General features: G+C 46.1%; 1 protein-coding gene across 1 annotated transcript in view; it reads right to left on the minus strand.

The window, feature by feature from the left end:
• Positions 1–1762: 1762 nt before the first annotated feature.
• The window catches only part of col5a2b (collagen, type V, alpha 2b), a 279221-nt gene continuing 262964 nt past the window's right edge, over positions 1763–18019 (minus strand). The window contains exons 53-55 of the mRNA XM_078228547.1: positions 11449–11639; positions 7125–7367; positions 1763–4186 (exon numbers count right to left, since the gene is read on the minus strand). Of these exons, the coding sequence (XP_078084673.1) occupies positions 4040–4186; positions 7125–7367; positions 11449–11639 (581 nt within the window). The 3' untranslated portion in view covers positions 1763–4039. The remainder of the gene's footprint in view (positions 4187–7124; positions 7368–11448; positions 11640–18019) is intronic.

Below are 18019 nucleotides of genomic sequence, written 5' to 3' on the forward strand. Positions count from 1 at the left end.
GCAGTGGGAGGATTTGATGCCGCCCTTTCTGGATTACACATCCAAGTCTCTGGGTTACTAGTCCAGTAAACAGGATGCATAATAACATAGATAATTCTGATACAAATCAATCGATCGATATATAAGATTTATGGCAAGCATGAGGAAGTGATGGAAAAGAAACTGGCACTGTTAATGGGAAGAAAGAATTGCATAGAATGGAATAGAATCCCTCCAGTGTAGAAGGAGGCCATTCAGCCCATCAAGTCTGCACTGACCACAATCACACGCAGGCCCTATTCCTGTAACCTCACATATTTACTCTGCTAATCCCCCTGACACTAAGGGGCAATTTAGCATGGCCAATCAACCTAACCTGCACACCTTTGGACTGTGGGAGGAAACCTGAGTACCTGGAGGAAACCCACGCAGATACGTGGAGAATGTGCAAACTCCACACAGACAGTGACCCGAGGCCGGAATTGAACCCAGGTCCCTGGTGCTGTGAGGCAGCAGTGCTAACCACTGTGCCACCATGCTGCCAATTGCTTATCTACAAGGTGAAGGACTCTTCAGCTGCTCCCAGCTCTGACTCCCAAAATACAGGCTTCATAGCCCTGAATCAAAGCCCCTCAGTAAACTTACTCAAGATTAGCAGCTTGAAAAATCCAATATGTCACCTTTAGCCAATCTCTGTAAATCTATTCTTAGATTGCAGCTAGCTGGATGTGACCCATTTACTGGGAGCCCCAACATCAGCATCAGGCATCTTTAATGCAACAAAAAAAAGCAGTTTTTTCTGGCTGGCCTCAATATTAACAGAAAGGTAGCCGAGGAATCCAGCAGTGAAGCTGGCATCATTTGAATAGACTTCCACCCGACGGTCAGATCGATTGCCTGGCCGCCAGGAACAAGCAGCAAGTACTGGGAGGAGGAAATAACCAGGGATTCGGGATACAGGCCACAAATTTAATGGAAGCAAGGCTTCATGCCACAAGCATAGAGCTAGGGGAGAGGGCAGGTGAGGGGTTGGAAGGTAGAAATTTCACATTGCTTTTGAGGATGGAGGAGGAGAGGCAAATGTTTCCCTAACGCTTGGGGGCAGTATTTTTTTTTCTTCATTAATTTATGGGAAATGGGCATCGCTGGCTGGTTAGCATTTATTGCCCATTCCTATTTGCCCTTGAACTGAATAGCTTGCGACGCCATTTCAGAGAGTAGTTGAGAGTCAACCTCATTGCTGTGGCTCTGGAGTCATATGTAGGCCAGAACAGGTAAGGACGGCAGATTTCCTTCCCTAAAGGATATAAATGAGCCAGATGAAGGGTCATCTAGACACAAAACATTGGCTCTACTCCCTCTCCACAGATGCTGTCAGACCTGCTGAGATTTTCCAGTATTTTTATATTTTTGCCTCCCCTTACTTCTTCTGGTTTACACTGACTGCCAAAAGGAGATGGTCTGGTCTCTATATCAATCAGTTACCAATTCCAGCCATGGATCTGCTGCTGGGCAACCAACAGCACGAGCTCTCCCTGACCGACAGTTCAGTCGAAACGGGGACGCCAAAATGCTGTAACTTTTTAGTGTTATAATGCATCCAGTGTGTGTTTTGTGGGACCCTCATCATTGGAATGATTTGGATCCGTGAAATGTTAAACCAACATGAATGGAATCGGTGTGCTTAATCTCACTAATTTAACCCTCCTCATCATTTCTGCCCTGCCTGTTTGAGGCATAGATGTCAGCTCATGTCAAAGGAATAAAATAGCAGGCAACTGGCTCCTCGTTTCATGATATTTATGTACAGCACTATAAACAGGGAACAGAAACAGTAGTCACTATTGTTTACATAACATTAAACACTGCACTCCAAAGGCATGCTTTGAAATGCGAAGAAAATTCTGAGAGATGTGATAAAACATTACATAAAAGTAAATATTTCTTCTTTATGGACCGGCATTCAGATTTTGTTGGGTGTTCCAAGTGCAAGAATGTCCAGTTAAACCTAAATTAACATTAGAACAAATAACCCATGTAAACCAGGTTTCTTTAGTTAAAGCAAACTACAGTTAACCCTTTGTTCTATTGAGTGTTTACTTCCTTAGTAAACACAATAAAAGTTTAAACACTATAAAATTGCTTCAACATTTAATTTTCCCAATCATTTTAACTGTTACATAAGAGCAGGCAAAGTGCTATACAAGTCTCCAACCGGAGTGATTTCTGTGGCTAAGAATAAAGAGAAAAACACATGGATATAATAACTCCAAGCTATCTGGAAATATAAATTGCCATTCCATCTCATTAATCTAGCACAAAAACCTTTTCAAATAACATGTTGCAGAAGCATTTGAGTTACAATATACCTTCAGTTAGCCTTAAGTCAAATCAATGCTGTTTAAAAGCGTACCAAAATTAAGGCAAAAAAAGTTATCACAATGTAAAACAAGTAGTAGGAAAACGTGTTGGGAAATGAAAAGCAAATAGCATCTATGAAGAAGCGCAATCTTACAAAATAATGAATCAAAAAGAATGTCCAACTACAAGCATTTTGCGATCTGAATCGACCGATTAGTCATGCAATTGAATACAGGTCCTGTCATCACTTTTCTAGTAACATTTCGAAAGGCAATGTGCAAAAGGTAAGGACCCAAACCACTGAAACGTCAAAGAAATAATCATGCAAATAAAATAACTGGGGTCACCCTATCAGTCATAGCAATAAATCTGGTACTTGAATATAACCTGTAACAGTTTGATATTATTGATGTAAATACAATTTTTTTCATAAATTATATTTTATTTTCTCTGTATTGGATGTTGGATGTTTCCCCAGCACTTTGAAATAAATTGGAGATCTGTGCACTGTTAACAAAGATGCCTTCCCATCTAATGGACTCATTGTAATATTGATTATACCAATACTGCTTAAAAGCGGTGCAACAGATTGGAGTGAAAGACACTTTGCAAATGTCATTATCAGACAGCCACGGAGGTTTATGAGTTTGCAATCATTACTGGCGGGGCGGAGGAGTGAGAGCCGGTGGGCGGGGGTGGGTGGGGGAGCGGCGGGGAAAAATGGTGGGAGAATCAATCAATTCAACCAAAAAGTATCTCTGGTTTCCTTGTAAAATGGTCCTTTTTATTGGAGAATTAAAGAACATCGTTGAAGAGATAGAGAAAGAAACATTGCAAAATGGACTTGCCTACATGTCTTCAAGACATGCAGACTTCACTATTACTAATTGTACTGAGAGATCAGGAACACCATTCATACTCGAAGAAGTTGACACGACAGTAATATCAAAATGAACAACAACATGCCAGTAATGTTGTGGGTTTATTGCTACTTCATCAAAAGCTTGCAGGGAATGGGATCTTTATAACTAGCACCATCATTTCTTTCCTCTGTCTCCTGTTTTTTGTAAACAAACACAGAAGGAAGCCTGGAAATATAGCACCTGGAGAACAAATTAATAAAGACAAGCACCAATGTATCCTAGCTTCTGACAGAGATGAGGTAGCTGAAACATGGGGAGCCTTTTTTTTAAAACTACATCTTTTAAACGTGCAGTAGGTAAGCTTGATATCGGAGCATATTCTATTTAGGAGATAAAAGGAGAGATTCCACACTCATGTCCAGGGGGCAGTGCTCGCAGGAAGTGTGGGTCAGAGAGCCTGGGATGCAAACGTGTAGCCCGATCTCCAATCCAGGCTTCATGTCAGTGCACCAGATTAACCCCAATAACTATCAGATGGAACATTCTCAGAGGTGAACGCTTCTGAAACTATATTTTGTATCTCTTTCTTTAGGTTTTAGAGTGAAAATCTTACTGTTTTCATTCCTGTCACGTAAGAGCCAATAAAACTAAAAACTGCCCGGAATCTTCCACAGTTTTTAATCACATCTTAATTTTACTAACTGGGTTCATATGAACAATAAATAATTGTTGTGAAGGGCTGGAAATTCGAAGTACTTTATATATACAGTGCTGATTGGATCAGCCATTAATTCAAGAGTCCAGGAATGTTTTCAAAGTCTCCAAGTCCTTTTATTTTACAAGAAACAAACTGGGCCAATTTCAATGCCAAATTCCTGATTGGGAGCACCAATATCCACAGGCGCAATATCCACAATTGGCAGGCGGGCTGTGTTCTGTGTTCGATATTCAAAGACCGTCTTGCCCCAATTATTGGTATGTTTCTGCAGAGAAAGCACACTCAGGTGGATCAGTACAATAAAAAATCTATTGTGGCAAACCATGCCACTTGCAATATTATATGACAGTAATGCTTATGTCGATCAAGGGCTACACTGCTTACATGGTCACCATCCTTCATAGGGTCAGAAGGAGTGATCTTACGGGAAAATTTCTAAGTGCTGAACGAGCATGAAAACAGAAGAGTTTCAGATTTGTTTTTTACAGCCAGTTGAGAAATGAAATTTTACGTCATTTCATCCAAAAAAAAGCCACAATGTGATTCTTGCCAGTAGGGGGAGGGGCCAGAACCTAATCTCGCTAGGAAGCTGTCTGTTGAGCTCTAGGGGACAGCATCTGACCACAATTTCAGAATTTTAGCATAAGTGCAAGTTAACAGAGACATGAAGCAGTGATTTGTCATTCACTGCTGGACTATAGGCTGCACTGTGGGTCCTCCCTGGCTGAGCCCACAACGGTGAAATCAATCAACTTCCTCATTTCTCCTGCTGTTAGAAACCAAATAAAAAGTTCACAAAAGCAATGCTGCAGTCAAGAGAGAGAGAGAGAGATAATGTTCTCTTCACAGAGATTGCTAGATTCTCAGTGCAGCTTTCTTCAAGGTCAGTGATGATCATTGTCATTTCATCTCTGACCACAAATTAAAGGCGGATCATTTGCTTTTGAGAGAGAGCGAAACAATGAAATGTTTAACCCATCAGATGAAAGTAGTCATTCTGATATCTAATAGGAACTTTAATCTCTCGTGTGAACAAACACGAAACCTCAGACTAAAACTGGCAAAACAGCAACAATTTACTGTGCTCTGATACAGTGCAGCTATCGCAAACAAATCTGTCATTATTTAGTCTCAGTCTGAGATAAGGAATGGAGGGAGCAGGAGAGCTGGAATGAGGTCGGGAAACCCGGAAAAAAGAGGTTTCTCGCAGGTTTTGACAAATTTAACAGCAGGATCTGATTAACTCATTCTTTATCTGTTACCCAGACTGCAGCCTTGCAGATTGGGAGGCTGATTGGCTGTTAGAAACATAGAAGATAGGAGCAGGAGGAGGCCATTTGGGCCTTTGAGCCTGCTCCGCCATTCATTACGATCATGGCTGATCATCCAACTCAATAGCCTAATTCTGCTTTTTCCCCATAACCTTTGATCCCATTCACCCCAAGTGCTATATCCAGACTCCACTTGTATGCATTCAATGTTTCAGCATTAACTACTTCCTGTGGCAATGAGTTCCACAGGCTCACCACTCTTTGGGTGAAGAAATGTCTCCTCACCTCCGTCCTAAATGGTCTACCCTGTATCCTCAGACTGTGACCCCTGGTTCTGGACTCCCTGTTGTACAGGTTCCACCTGTGGCATTTGAAGGCTGCAGCTGGGGAGAGGACAGGAGGGCATTTTGTTTTACAGGGGAGTGATGGTGGTTGGAGCAGGTGGTAAGGGCCAGTAGTTCTCATATGTTGGAGCATTTTGAACAGAGATTGAAGGGTGGGGAGGAAAATCAGAAATTGGGATATGTGAAAAGTAAAAAGCCAAGGGCCTTGCTGATCCGAGGCTGGGGTGGGTATCAGAGACTGGGATGGGTATCAGGAGCAGGCATGGGTATCGGGGCTGGGATGGGTATCAGAGACTGGGATGGGTATCAGGGGCTGGGATGGGTATCAGAGACTGGGATGGGTATCAGAGACTGGGATGGGTATCAGAGACTGGGATGAGTAACTGAGGCTGGGATGGGTATCAGAGGCTGGGATTGGTATTGGGGCAGGGATGGGTATCAGAGGCAAGGATGGGTATCAGAGGCTGGAGTGGGTATCAGAGGCTGGAGTGGGTATCAGAGGCTGGAGTGGGTATCGGGGCAGGGGTGGGTATCGGGGTAGGGGTGGGTGTCGGGTCAGGGATGGGTATCAGAGGCAGGGATGGGTATCAGAGGCAGGGATGGGTATCAGAGGCTGGGATGGGTATCAGAGGCAGGGATGGGTATCAGAGGCTGGGATGGGTATCAGAGGCTGGGATGGGTATCAGAGGCTGGGATGGGTATCAGAGGCTGGGATGGGTATCAGAGGCTGGGATGGGTATCAGAGGCTGGGATGGGTATCAGAGGCTGGGATGGGTATCAGAGGCTGGGATGGGTATCAGAGGCAGGGATGGGTATCAGAGGCAGGGATGGGTATCAGAGGCTGGGATGGGTATCAGAGGCTGGGATGGGTATCAGAGGCTGGGATGGGTATCAGAGGCTGGGATGGGTATCAGAGGCAAGGATGGGCATCAGAGGCAGGGATCGGTGTCAGAGATAGGGTTGGGTATCAGAGGCAGAGATGGGTATCAGAGGCTGGGATGGGTATCAGGGGCAGAGATGGGTATCAGGGGCAGGGATGGGTATCAGGGGCATGGATAGGGGTTGTGCGTGGGAAATTGGAAACTGTGTTGGGTTTGGGGGAGTGATGAGAGATCAGAGACCTGAGGGGTGGGAATCAGAGGTTTTATGAGGCAAAGGTCAGGAGCAGATTGAAAGGGCTGTGGGGCGGGGAGAGGATGTCTATGGGGGTGATTATGAGGCAGGTACCCAGGACCTAGTATGTAAACTGAAAGGAATGTACCTCTGGATTCAGAAATCCCCACCTTCCTTTACCCACTGAGTTCAACTTGAAACAGAGAATTGATATCAGACTGCTTCATTATAGTATTTAAATTGACAACATATCTCTTGTGAACAATTGGCTACCCACTCACAGCCCTGCCTTACCTCCATCTTAACAGGAAGTGGGCAGGTTGGCGGTGAGTTGGGGTCAGGGTTCAAGTTTTAGCACTTTAACCACCCATCTGACCAAAGCTGTCTGTTTGGAAGTTAAAATTCCCCTCCACAGAATTGATAACTTGTTGCTACACATCCTTGTAACTGAAATAAGTCAACTCTTAATACTTACAGTGCAGCCGTCTTCCAGTATGGTGTATTTAAATCTGTTGTTTCCCTCTGCTTTGATCTCAATATCATTGGCACTCTTAAGAACCAATGCTTTCTTAAGGTTGCCAGCCTGGTCATCCATGTAAGCAATGCTGTTCTTACAATGATAGGTAATATTTTGGGAAGCTTCTTTGGACAGAAGGCGGAGGAATGTTGTCTGGATCATGACGGTGTTCGGGGCATGTTGCTTGTCACCGTAAGTGAACTGTAGAAGTAAAAAGGATTTTCAGCAAATGATTCAAGGAAGGTTTTGCAAGATTAAATATACACTGCAGACACAGGAACAGGAGTAGGCCATTCAGCCCATCACATCTGCTCCGCCATTCAATTAGATCATGACTGACTATCTACCTGACACCACTTTCCTGTGCTATCGCTATATCCATTGATATCGATCTCGGGGTACATGTTCATAGCTCCTTGAAAGTGGAGTCACAGGTGGACAGAGTGGTGAAGAAGGCTTTCGGCATGCTTGGTTTCATCGGTCAGAACATTGAATACAGGAGTTGGAATGTTTTGTTGAAGTTGTACAAGACATTGGTAAGGCCACACTTAGAATACTGTGTGCAATTCTGGTCACCCTATTATAGAAAGGATATTATTAAACTAGAAAGAGTGCAGAAAAGATTTACTAGGGATGCTACTGGGATTTGATAGATTGAGTTATAAAGAGAGGCTGGATAGACTGAGACTTTTTTCTCTGGAGCATAGGAGACTGAGGGGTGATCTTATAGAGGTCTATAAAATAATGAGGGGCATAGATCAGCGAGATAGTCAATATCTTTTCCCAAAGGTAGGGGAGTCTAAAACTAGAGGGCATAGGTTTAAGGTGAGAGGGGAGAGATACAAAAGTGTCCAGAGGGGCAATTTTTTCACACAGAGGGTGGTGAGTGTTTGAACAAGCTGCCAGATGTAGTAGTAGAGGCGAGTACAATTTTGTCTTTTAAAAGCATTTAGATAGTTATATGGGTACGATGGGTATAGAGGGATATGAGCCAAACGCTGGCAATCGGGATTAGCTTAGGGGTTTCAAAAAAAAGGGCAGCATGGACAAGTTGGGCTGAAGGGCCCGTTTCCATGCTGTAAACCTCTATGACTCTATGATATCAGTAGTCTCTACACATCTATTGATTTCTGTTTTGAACATGCGGAATGATTGAGCTTCCACAGCCCTCCTCTGGGTAGAGAATTCCAAAGATTCACCACCCTCCATGTAAAGGAATTCTATCTCATCGCAGTCTTAAATGGCCTCCCCCTTATCCTGAGATTATGTCCCCTGGTTTTAGACTCACCAGCTAAGGGAAATACCTCATCTACATCAAGGCTTCATTCTATGATCATCTTGCTGGTGCCAGTACAGAGTGAGGCAACGGATAGTTGGGAACCTGTCTCGGGGGCAGGGAATTCATATGGTGTTCGTGGAAGTGGAAATGACTAGGGTTGGGAAGCATTTTCCGATCAGGACCATTGTGATCTCCTGGACTCGTTTCGATCGCCTCAAGGGGTCGGAGAGGAATTTCCCAGATTTTTTTTTCCCCATATTGGCCCTGGGGTTTTTCACTCTGGGTTTTCGCCTCTCCCTGGAGATCACATGGTCTGGAATGGGGGGGTGGGGGTGAGTTAATAGGTTGTAATGAACAAAGCATCGTAGCTGTGAGGGACAGCTCGGTGGATAGGATATTGGTATGTAGATAGGCTGGAAAATTGGGCGGGGATCCTGGATTCAGGATTCAATCCTGGACCGGGGAGCGGCGCGGGCTTGGAGGGCCAAAGGGCCTGTTCCTGTGCTGTATTGTTCTTTGTTCTTTGTTCTTTGTACATCCATCCTGCCATGTCCTATAAGAATTTTGTAAGTTTCAATGAGTTTTGTAACTTTTGAAATTCTGGAGAATACAGACCTAGTATCCCCAATCTTACCTCATAAGACAATCCCACCATCCCAGAGATTAATCTGGTGAACCTCCATTGCACTCCTTCAATGACATGTTGTATCCCTCCTTAGATGAAGAGACCAAAATTGTACACAATGCTCCAGGTGCAGCAACTGCAGCAAGACATCTTTACTGCTGCACCCAAATCCCCTTGTGGTGAAGGCCAACAAGCTAATTGCTGTCCTAGATGATGGTGTAGTGGTATTCTCACTGGACAAGTAATCCAGAGATCTAGGGTAATACTCTGGGAACCTGGGTTCAAATCCCACTGTGGCAGATAATGAAACTTGAATGCAGTAAAAAATCTGGAATTAAAAGTTTAATGATGACCATTAACTCATTGCTATAAAACCCCATCTGGTCCACTGATGCCCTTTAGGGGAGGAAATCTGCCATCCTTACCTGGTGTGGCCTACATGTGACTCCAGACTCACAGCAATCTGGTTCTAAAGTGGCTTAGTGAGCTGCTAAGTTCAAGAGCAATTATGGGAGAGGCAAAAAAAATTGTTTGCTGCACCTGCATGGCAAATTTTAATGAACCTTTGGAGGCTGGTGAATGTGAAGCAAACTACTGTTATAATTGGGAGTAGAAAACTTTCTACTGAATACAGTCAGAATCCATCTTACGAAGTATTTGAGCAGAACTTTAATCAAAATCACTGTATTTAGGCAATTGTAGTTGTAAATTTTAATGAAGGCATGAATTAGGTATAGTTCCTCAAAGGGAATGTATCTTAAGGTACAATGTATAAACCTTCTCAGTTTTACCCAAGCCTGTAGTGTTGTATTTCTATCAGTAGGGAGCAGTGTTGCACTTCATAAAGCAATGCCGCAAATCTAATATAGTCCAACATCACCATCTGCTGGTTGAAAGATGTCTCCAGATGAATATTATTTTAAAATAATGATGTATCCAATACAGCACAGAGCATTCATTCCAAATATTCACAAGGTGATATTTTATTCTTTCTCACTCCATGCTTCGCAATGGGGGAGATTTCCAATCTGGTTATTTGCAATGGTTCTGAAATCTCAATGTCAGATACCAGCAGGAAAAATATTTCTGTACTTCTCTGCCCACTATATCAACAGGCAGTTCCCTGATTTTGGTCTGTGGAGTATGATAGCACAGTGGCTACGTCAATGGGTTAGTAATCAAGAGACCTAGACTGACTGACTGAGATACAAGTTCAAATCCCGTCACCACTGAAATTTAAATTCCAGTAATTAAAATAAATCTGGAATTAATAGTGACCATGAAGCTACTGATTGTCTTTTTTTTAAAAATCTCATTGACTGATGTCCTGCTGGGTGGGAAAGTCTCCCTCCTTATCCAGTCTGGCCACATGTGACTCCAGACCTACCGACTATATAACCGAAAAGCCACTCAGTCGTATTTGACAAGGCAGCTCACCACCACCTTCTCAAGGGAAAATAGGGCAAGCAGTAAATGCTGGCCTAGCTGGTGATGCTCACACTCAGTGAATGAATAATAAAAATGCGTCGTGCTTGCACCGTATCAGGAACTTGCAACAGCCTGTTAAAAGTGTGTCCTGTGGCATGATTTTATGCTTACAGTTGTTTTAAAAAGCAGTAGGTCTACACCAAACAAATATCACTCTTCCTTTATAATTACTGAATAAAATGTTTTATCATCTTCAATCCTGATGCTCTTAAATGTTGCTCGCTTGCTGTGAATTGTTACACTTCAGGGAACTTTCCATAAAACAACACATTTCTGCTCTCTCTTCAGTCAGTGTAGATTCACATTCTGCTACTCAATTACATGGAATCATTTATTTAAAAATATGGAAAAATAAACAAATGCATTCTAAGTAAGTGTTAAATGTGTAACAAATAAAACTCTTAAAATGTGCTTCTGTAAAAGAGATAAAACAAATGGATGAAGCGTCACAAACGCCAGTAATGGATATCTCAGCAATGACAGTGCTCCTTTGCAGTGTTAAGATATATTCACAACTATTCCTCTTATATTCTCCAGAAAATCGCTCTCAATTGATGAGTATTAACTTTCAATAATCATACTTATCAATGGACTCTGAAGGACATGACCCCCGAGCTGTAAGAATATAAAATCCTCAAAAACAACACACAGCAGTGTTCAGGAAGAGGTCAGTGTGAGTGACTGAGGAGGGGGGACAATTCCCACGGAGGCCTGACCATTGATACTTCCCTGGAGTCCCAACGTGCACCTTGGTCTCCACCTGGTCTCCGATGATGCGGAAACTGGAAGATCTGAGCCAATGTTTTTACTTGTTCTGATCCTAGCTACAAAATGAACGGAGTGGGAAAGTATATTTGTTGCACCATGATGTGCAGTGTCATTTTATTTACCTGCAATCCACCATTCATGGAGTCACCAAACCATAAGTGTCCAGCATCATCGCCATTCCTTTTGCTCCACCAGGTTTTACGTGGGATTTCAGATGGGTCGGCAAGAATACAGGTCTCACCAGTATCCATATTGCAGTATATTTTAATAGCATCCTCAACACAACCCTGGTTAGGATCAATCCAGTATTCCCCTGTGAAACATATGCACATTCAGATATTTAGGTATTTAAAGGTAATCGCCAACAGTTTTACACATAAAGTTAGCACTGTCCTATTCTCATATGTGTGCCTGTCAGACATTACAAAACTTGCAACAGAAGAAGACCATTTCTCTCAAATGGCCTTCTTACCTGAGCAGCTTACATTTAATTTGTCCTGCCATAGCCCTCACATATTTTATTTAATTCTCTAAAGGAAGATAGATAAACCCCTCCCAAGAGGAAAATCTTAAAGCTAATCCAAGAAGAAATATGCACAAAGCATGAGACTTTCACTTTAAGAGAATATATATTATTCTGCAGTGAGTGTCTCACCTGACTCTTCAGTCTGTCCATGATCTACAAGGCACAATTCAGGAGTGTGATGAAATGCTCTCCATTTGCCTGGATGAGTGCAGCTCCAACAACACTCAAAAAAGCTCGACACCATCCAGGACAAAGCAGTTCACGTGATCCACTGTCTTAAACATTCACTCCTTCCACCCACTGATGCAGAGTAGCAGCAGTGGGTACTATCTACAAGATGCACTGAATACAACTTTCCAAGCTGTGGTGAACCATCGTTGGTTCACCACTGGGGTTGTACTATGTTGTTGGGATAGGGTGTTTACCTGTCCTAAGTGTTATCATGGCACACTCCAGTGGGGTCCCGCCTCCGGTGGCAGGGTATAAGACCCCCTGCTCCGGCAGGACCCCTTCAGTCTGAACGGGTGAATTTGTGTTAGTAGTTTCATTGTTAATGTATTAAAGCCTTCAGTTCTAAAGCCTTGTTTCCGGGTGCTCATTGAGGTGCATCAATTTAATACATTAACTGAGAATATGGAACAGATCCTAAAACCGGATCGTCTGACACTGGACCCACGTGCGGTCGGTGCAGCTAACACGTTCGAACATTGGTGGAAGTGCTTCGAGGACTACCTGGCAGCCTCGGTAGCTATCACTACAGACAGTGATAGACTCCAGGTCCTCCACGCAAGGGTAAGCGACACGATTTACCTAGCCATTCGTGCAGCTTCCACTTACCAGGGTGCCGTCGAGCTCCTAAAGAATAGGTACATTACGCCACCCAACGAGATTCACGCTCGTTATCTCCTCGCTACACGACGTCGGCAGTCGGGCGAGACCATAGAAGACTACGCCAATGAACTCCTGCAGCTTGCCAGGGGTTGTGACTGTAAGAATGTCTCCGCCGAGCAGTACATGCAAGACCTCGCCCGAGACGCGTTCGTAGCAGGGGTAGGGTCCTCGTACATCAGACTTAAATTATTAGAAAAGGGGAAACTCAACTTGACCCAGGCAATGGGGATGGCCGTGAGGTTGGAGGCGGCGTCGAAGAGCTTGGCGCTGTACCCCGAGGACCACGTGCAGTCAACGTGGTTGGAGCAAGCTCTGCTCCCTCCTCGCCCCGCGAACCCGCGCTCCCAGATCGATTCGACGACGGCGGCAGCTCCAGGTGGCCAGCAATGCTATTTTTGCGGTGGGGCCAAGCATCCACGGCAACAGTGTCCGGCAAGAACGGCAATCTGCAGCCAGTGCGGTAAAAAAGGCCACTACGGCAAAGTCTGCAGGTCCAAACCTAAAAACGGCAGTGCAGCTTGTAACCCTCCAGAACGGAGACCATCTCTTTCGGCGCTGCAGTACCCACGAGGTCCGACCATGTGCGATCTCAGGACGGCGCCATCGTGGCAGACAGAGGAGGAGGAAGACCACCAGGAGTCGCTGCGCTTGGAGCCCTCGGCCACATGCGATTCATGGGGGCGGCCATCATGGTCCACGACGACTAGGAGCGACCAGCAGGGGTCCTCAGCATCCACATCGGCAGCATGCAGCAGCGACCAGCAGGGGTCCTCAGCATCCACATCGGCAGCATGCAGCAGCGACCAGCAGGGGTCCTCAGCATCCACATCGGCAGCATGCAGTGACGCCCAGGGGCCAACGGTGGCGTCGATCTCTCTGGATCAGACCAGGCATTACAGACTGGAACATTCCATGATGGAGGTAAAGGTTAGTGGCAGAACTGTGAATTGTCTGTTTGACAGTGGGAGCACCGAAAGTTTCATACACCCTGAAACTGCTAAAAGGTGTGGACTCCGGGTTCTCCCTGCCAAACAGACAATTTCCATGGCATCACAGTCCCGGTCTGTACCGATCCAAGGACGATGTATGGTAACTCTTGAGGTACAGGGCACAGTTTACGAGCAATACAGGCTCCTTGTGCTACCTCACCTTTGCGCGCCAATTCTCCTCGGACTAAACTTTATGGCCCACATGAGGAGTGTGATCCTACAGTACGGTGGGCCACTCCCTTCACTGGCAGTAGGGAACCAGCCGCAGCCTCCAAATTGCCCAAAGCGCCCCGCGTGCAATCTATCCACCCTGAAGATCACGACACCATCCCTTTTTAAAAATCTGGTACCTGGCTGCAAGCCCATCGCTACTAAAAGTAGGCGTTACAGTGCTGAGGACCGGATCTTTATTAGATCTGAGGTTCAGCGGCTCCTCAAGGAAGGGATCATACAGGCCAGTGCTAGTCCGTGGAGAGCGCAGGTCGTGGTAGTCAAAAGCGGGAACAAACCTCGGATGGTCATCGACTATAGTCAGACCATTAATAGATACACGCAGCTGGATGCGTATCCTCTCCCGCGCATTTCTGATATGTTCAATCAGATTGCGCAGTACCGAGTGTTTTCTACCATAGACCTTAAGTCCGCCTACCATCAACTCCCCATCCGCCCAGAGGACCGACAATATACGGCTTTTGAGGCGGATGGTCGTCTGTACCAATTCCTCAGGGTTCCATTTGGTGTCACCAATGGGGTCTCGGTCTTCCAGCGTGCTATGGACCGAATGGTGGACCAGAACGGGTTGCGGGCTACCTTCCCGTACCTGGATAACGTCACCATCTGCGGCCATGACCAGCAGGACCACGACACGAATCTCCAACACTTTCTACGCACTGCATCTCGCCTGAATCTGACCTATACAGGGAGAAGTGCGTATTCCGTACGCATAGGTTAGCCATCCTCGGATACGTGGTGGAAAACGGGGTCATTGGCCCTGATCCAGACCGTATGCGCCCACTCACTGAACTTCCCTTGCCCGCTAGCACGAAAGCACTGAGGAGATGCCTCGGGTTCTTTTCGTATTATGCACAGTGGGTCCCCAACTACGCGGACAAAGCTCGTCCGCTCATTAAGTCCACGACCTTCCCACTTACGCCGGAGGCCCAATTGGCCTTCAAGGTTTTGAAGAGCGACATCTCGAAAGCCACGATGCACGCGGTGGATGAATCCATCCCTTTCCAGGTGGAGAGTGATGCATCGGACTTCGCCCTAGCCGCCACACTAAACCAGGCAGGCAGGCCCGTCGCGTTTTTTTCCCGCACCCTTCAAGGCCCAGAGATTCGGCACTCAGCGGTGGAAAAGGAGGCTCAGGCCATTGTGGAGGCAGTCAGACACTGGCGCCATTACCTGGCAGGTAAGCGGTTCACCCTGATCACGGATCAACGATCCGTGGCGTTTATGTTCAGTAACACGCAGAGGGGCAAGATCAAGAACGATAAGATCTTGCGGTGGAGAATTGAGCTCTCCACCTATAATTACGATATTATGTATCGTCCAGGGAAGCTCAATGAGCCCTCGGATGCCCTCTCGCGCGGAACATGCGCCATCATGCAGGAGGACCGCTTGAAGGCTCTCCACAATGATCTGTGTCATCCTGGAGTCACCAGACTCTACCACTTCATAAAAGCCCGCAACCTACCCTACTCGGTGGAGGAGGTCAGGTCAGTTACTAGAAGTTGTCGGATTTGCGCAGAATGCAAACCACACTTTTATCGACCAGACCGGGCACATTTGGTCAAGGCCACTCGCCCTTTTGAGAGGCTGAGTGTAGATTTTAAGGGCCCCCTTCCCTCAACGGATCGGAATGTCTATTTTCTTAACATAATAGACGAATTTTCCCGGTTTCCGTTTGTTTTCCCCTGTGCGGACACGTCGACTGCCACCGTCATCAAGGCATTCAGTGAGCTTTTTACCCTGTTCGGGTACCCCTGCTATATTCATAGCGACAGGGGCTCGTCGTTCATGAGCAACGACTTGAGGCAATTCCTGCTCTCATTCGGGATTGCCTCTAGTAGAACCACGAGCTACAACCCTAGGGGTAACGGACAGGTGGAAAGGGAGAATGCTACAGTCTGGAAGGCTGTCCTACTGGCACTGAAATCCAAGGGCCTTCCAGTCTCCCGGTGGCAGGAGGTCCTTCCAACTGCGCTCCATTCTATCCGCTCCCTCCTGTGTACGGCAACCAATGCTACTCCCCACGAGAGGATGTTCTCATTCCCTCGGAAGTCGTCCTCGGGGACCTCATTGCCAGCCTGGTTGACGTACCCAGGACCCGTCCTTCTGCGGCGCCATGTGAGGGCTCGCAAGTCCGACCCCTTGGTCGAACCGGTCCAACTCCTCCACGCCAACCCTCAGTATGCCTATGTGGCATATCCTGACGGGCGAGAGGACACTGTCTCCATTAGAGACCTGGCGCCCGCAGGGGACGTAGCAACTCCTGTCGCTCCTATTCCCCCAGTCACAGATCCACTACTCCTCATTACTTCCCCAGACGTGGCGCGGTCAGCACTGGGACCAGTGCATAACACTTTTACTCCCAGGTACAGCTTGCCTGAGACTCGGAGATCGGCGCCACCATCATCACCACCACCACCACCACCAAACGTTCCAGGATCCCCTACACCATCGCCTCATCAGGGCCGGCCGGCCCGGGAGTCTTTGAGGGGACAGCCAGATGTTGTTTTGAGAGAGCCACCGCAAGCACCTGCTCCGGTTTCGCAACCGGTGTTGAGAAGATCGCAGCGTCGGTGTGGTCCTCCAGACCGTCTGGACTTGTGAATCCTGTTATTTTTTTTGTCATTGTCTGTTTTCATCCACCCCGCCACCTTTGGTTCCTAAAGGAGGGGTGAATGTGGTGAACCATCGTTGGTTCACCACTGGGGTTGTACTATGTTGTTGGGATAGGGTGTTTACCTGTCCTAAGTGTTATCATGGCACACTCCAGTGGGGTCCCGCCTCCGGTGGCAGGGTATAAGACCCCCTGCTCCGGCAGGACCCCTTCAGTCTGAACGGGTGAATTTGTGTTAGTAGTTTCATTGTTAATGTATTAAAGCCTTCAGTTCTAAAGCCTTGTTTCCGGGTGCTCATTGAGGTGCATCACAAGCCTGCTTCAACAGCACCTTCCAAACCCACTATATCTACCTCTGTTAAGGACAAGGTCAGCGGATTCATGGGAGCACCAGAGCTTGCAAGCTTGGGGCAGCATGGAGGCACAGTGGTTAGCACTGCTGCCTCACAGTTCCAGGTACCTGGGTTCGATTCCTGGCTTGGGTCACTGTCTGTGTGGAGTTTGCATGTTTCCCGTGTCTGCATGGGTTTCTCCCGGGTGCTCCGGTTTCCTCCCACAGTCAAAGATTTGCGGGTTAGGTGGGTTGACCATACTAAATTGCCCATTAGTGTCCCGGGATGCGTAGATTAGGGGGATTAGCAGGGTGAATGTGTGGGATTATGGGGATAGGGCTGGGTGGGATTGTGGTCGGTGCAGACTCGATGGGCTGAAAGGCCTCCTTCTGCACTGTAGGGTTTCTATGATTCTACGATTCCCCTCCAAGTCACACACATCCTGACTTCCTTCACTGTTGCTGGATCAAAATCCTGAAACTCTCCCAAACAGCGCTGTGGGTGTACCTACACCACATGGATTGCAGCTGTTCATGAAGGCAGCTCACCGCCACCTTTGCAAGGGAATTAGGAATAGGCAATAAATGCTGGCTGTGTCATTAACATTCACAGCTCAAGAATGAATAAAAAAATCAATTTTAATCTGACATTTATTCCAATGGTCCCAGCAGGTCTGAAACTTTTAATGCCGTATTTTATAACTGTGATGATACCAATTCTGATTTTCGGATTGCATGGTTGAGCCATAAAGATTTCTTTGATAACTTACTAAAATTAATTAAAATTAATTTAATGGCTTTTGAGACCTTACGAATCCCTTCACTCATTTGATCAGGTTCCTGAACGTCAGTATTTATACCTTGTAATTTTAGCTCATTTTAATAAATGCATCAAAGGAAAATACTGCAGATGCTGGAATCAGAAACAGAAACAGAAAAAGCTGGTTAATGTGGCTGACCACTAGGGGAGCTATACAGACTCAATAGCCGGAATTTTACCGCTCGCATGATGAAAAACTCGGTTGGCTCCGGGCAGGATTTTATGATCTCGCCCAAGCAAGGTGGTAAAATCCTGCCCATTGAGCAGCTCTTGTCCCGAAACCGTAAAATC

The sequence above is a fragment of the Mustelus asterias genome, chromosome 14, assembly GCF_964213995.1.
Source record: "Mustelus asterias chromosome 14, sMusAst1.hap1.1, whole genome shotgun sequence".
NCBI lineage: Eukaryota > Metazoa > Chordata > Chondrichthyes > Carcharhiniformes > Triakidae > Mustelus > Mustelus asterias.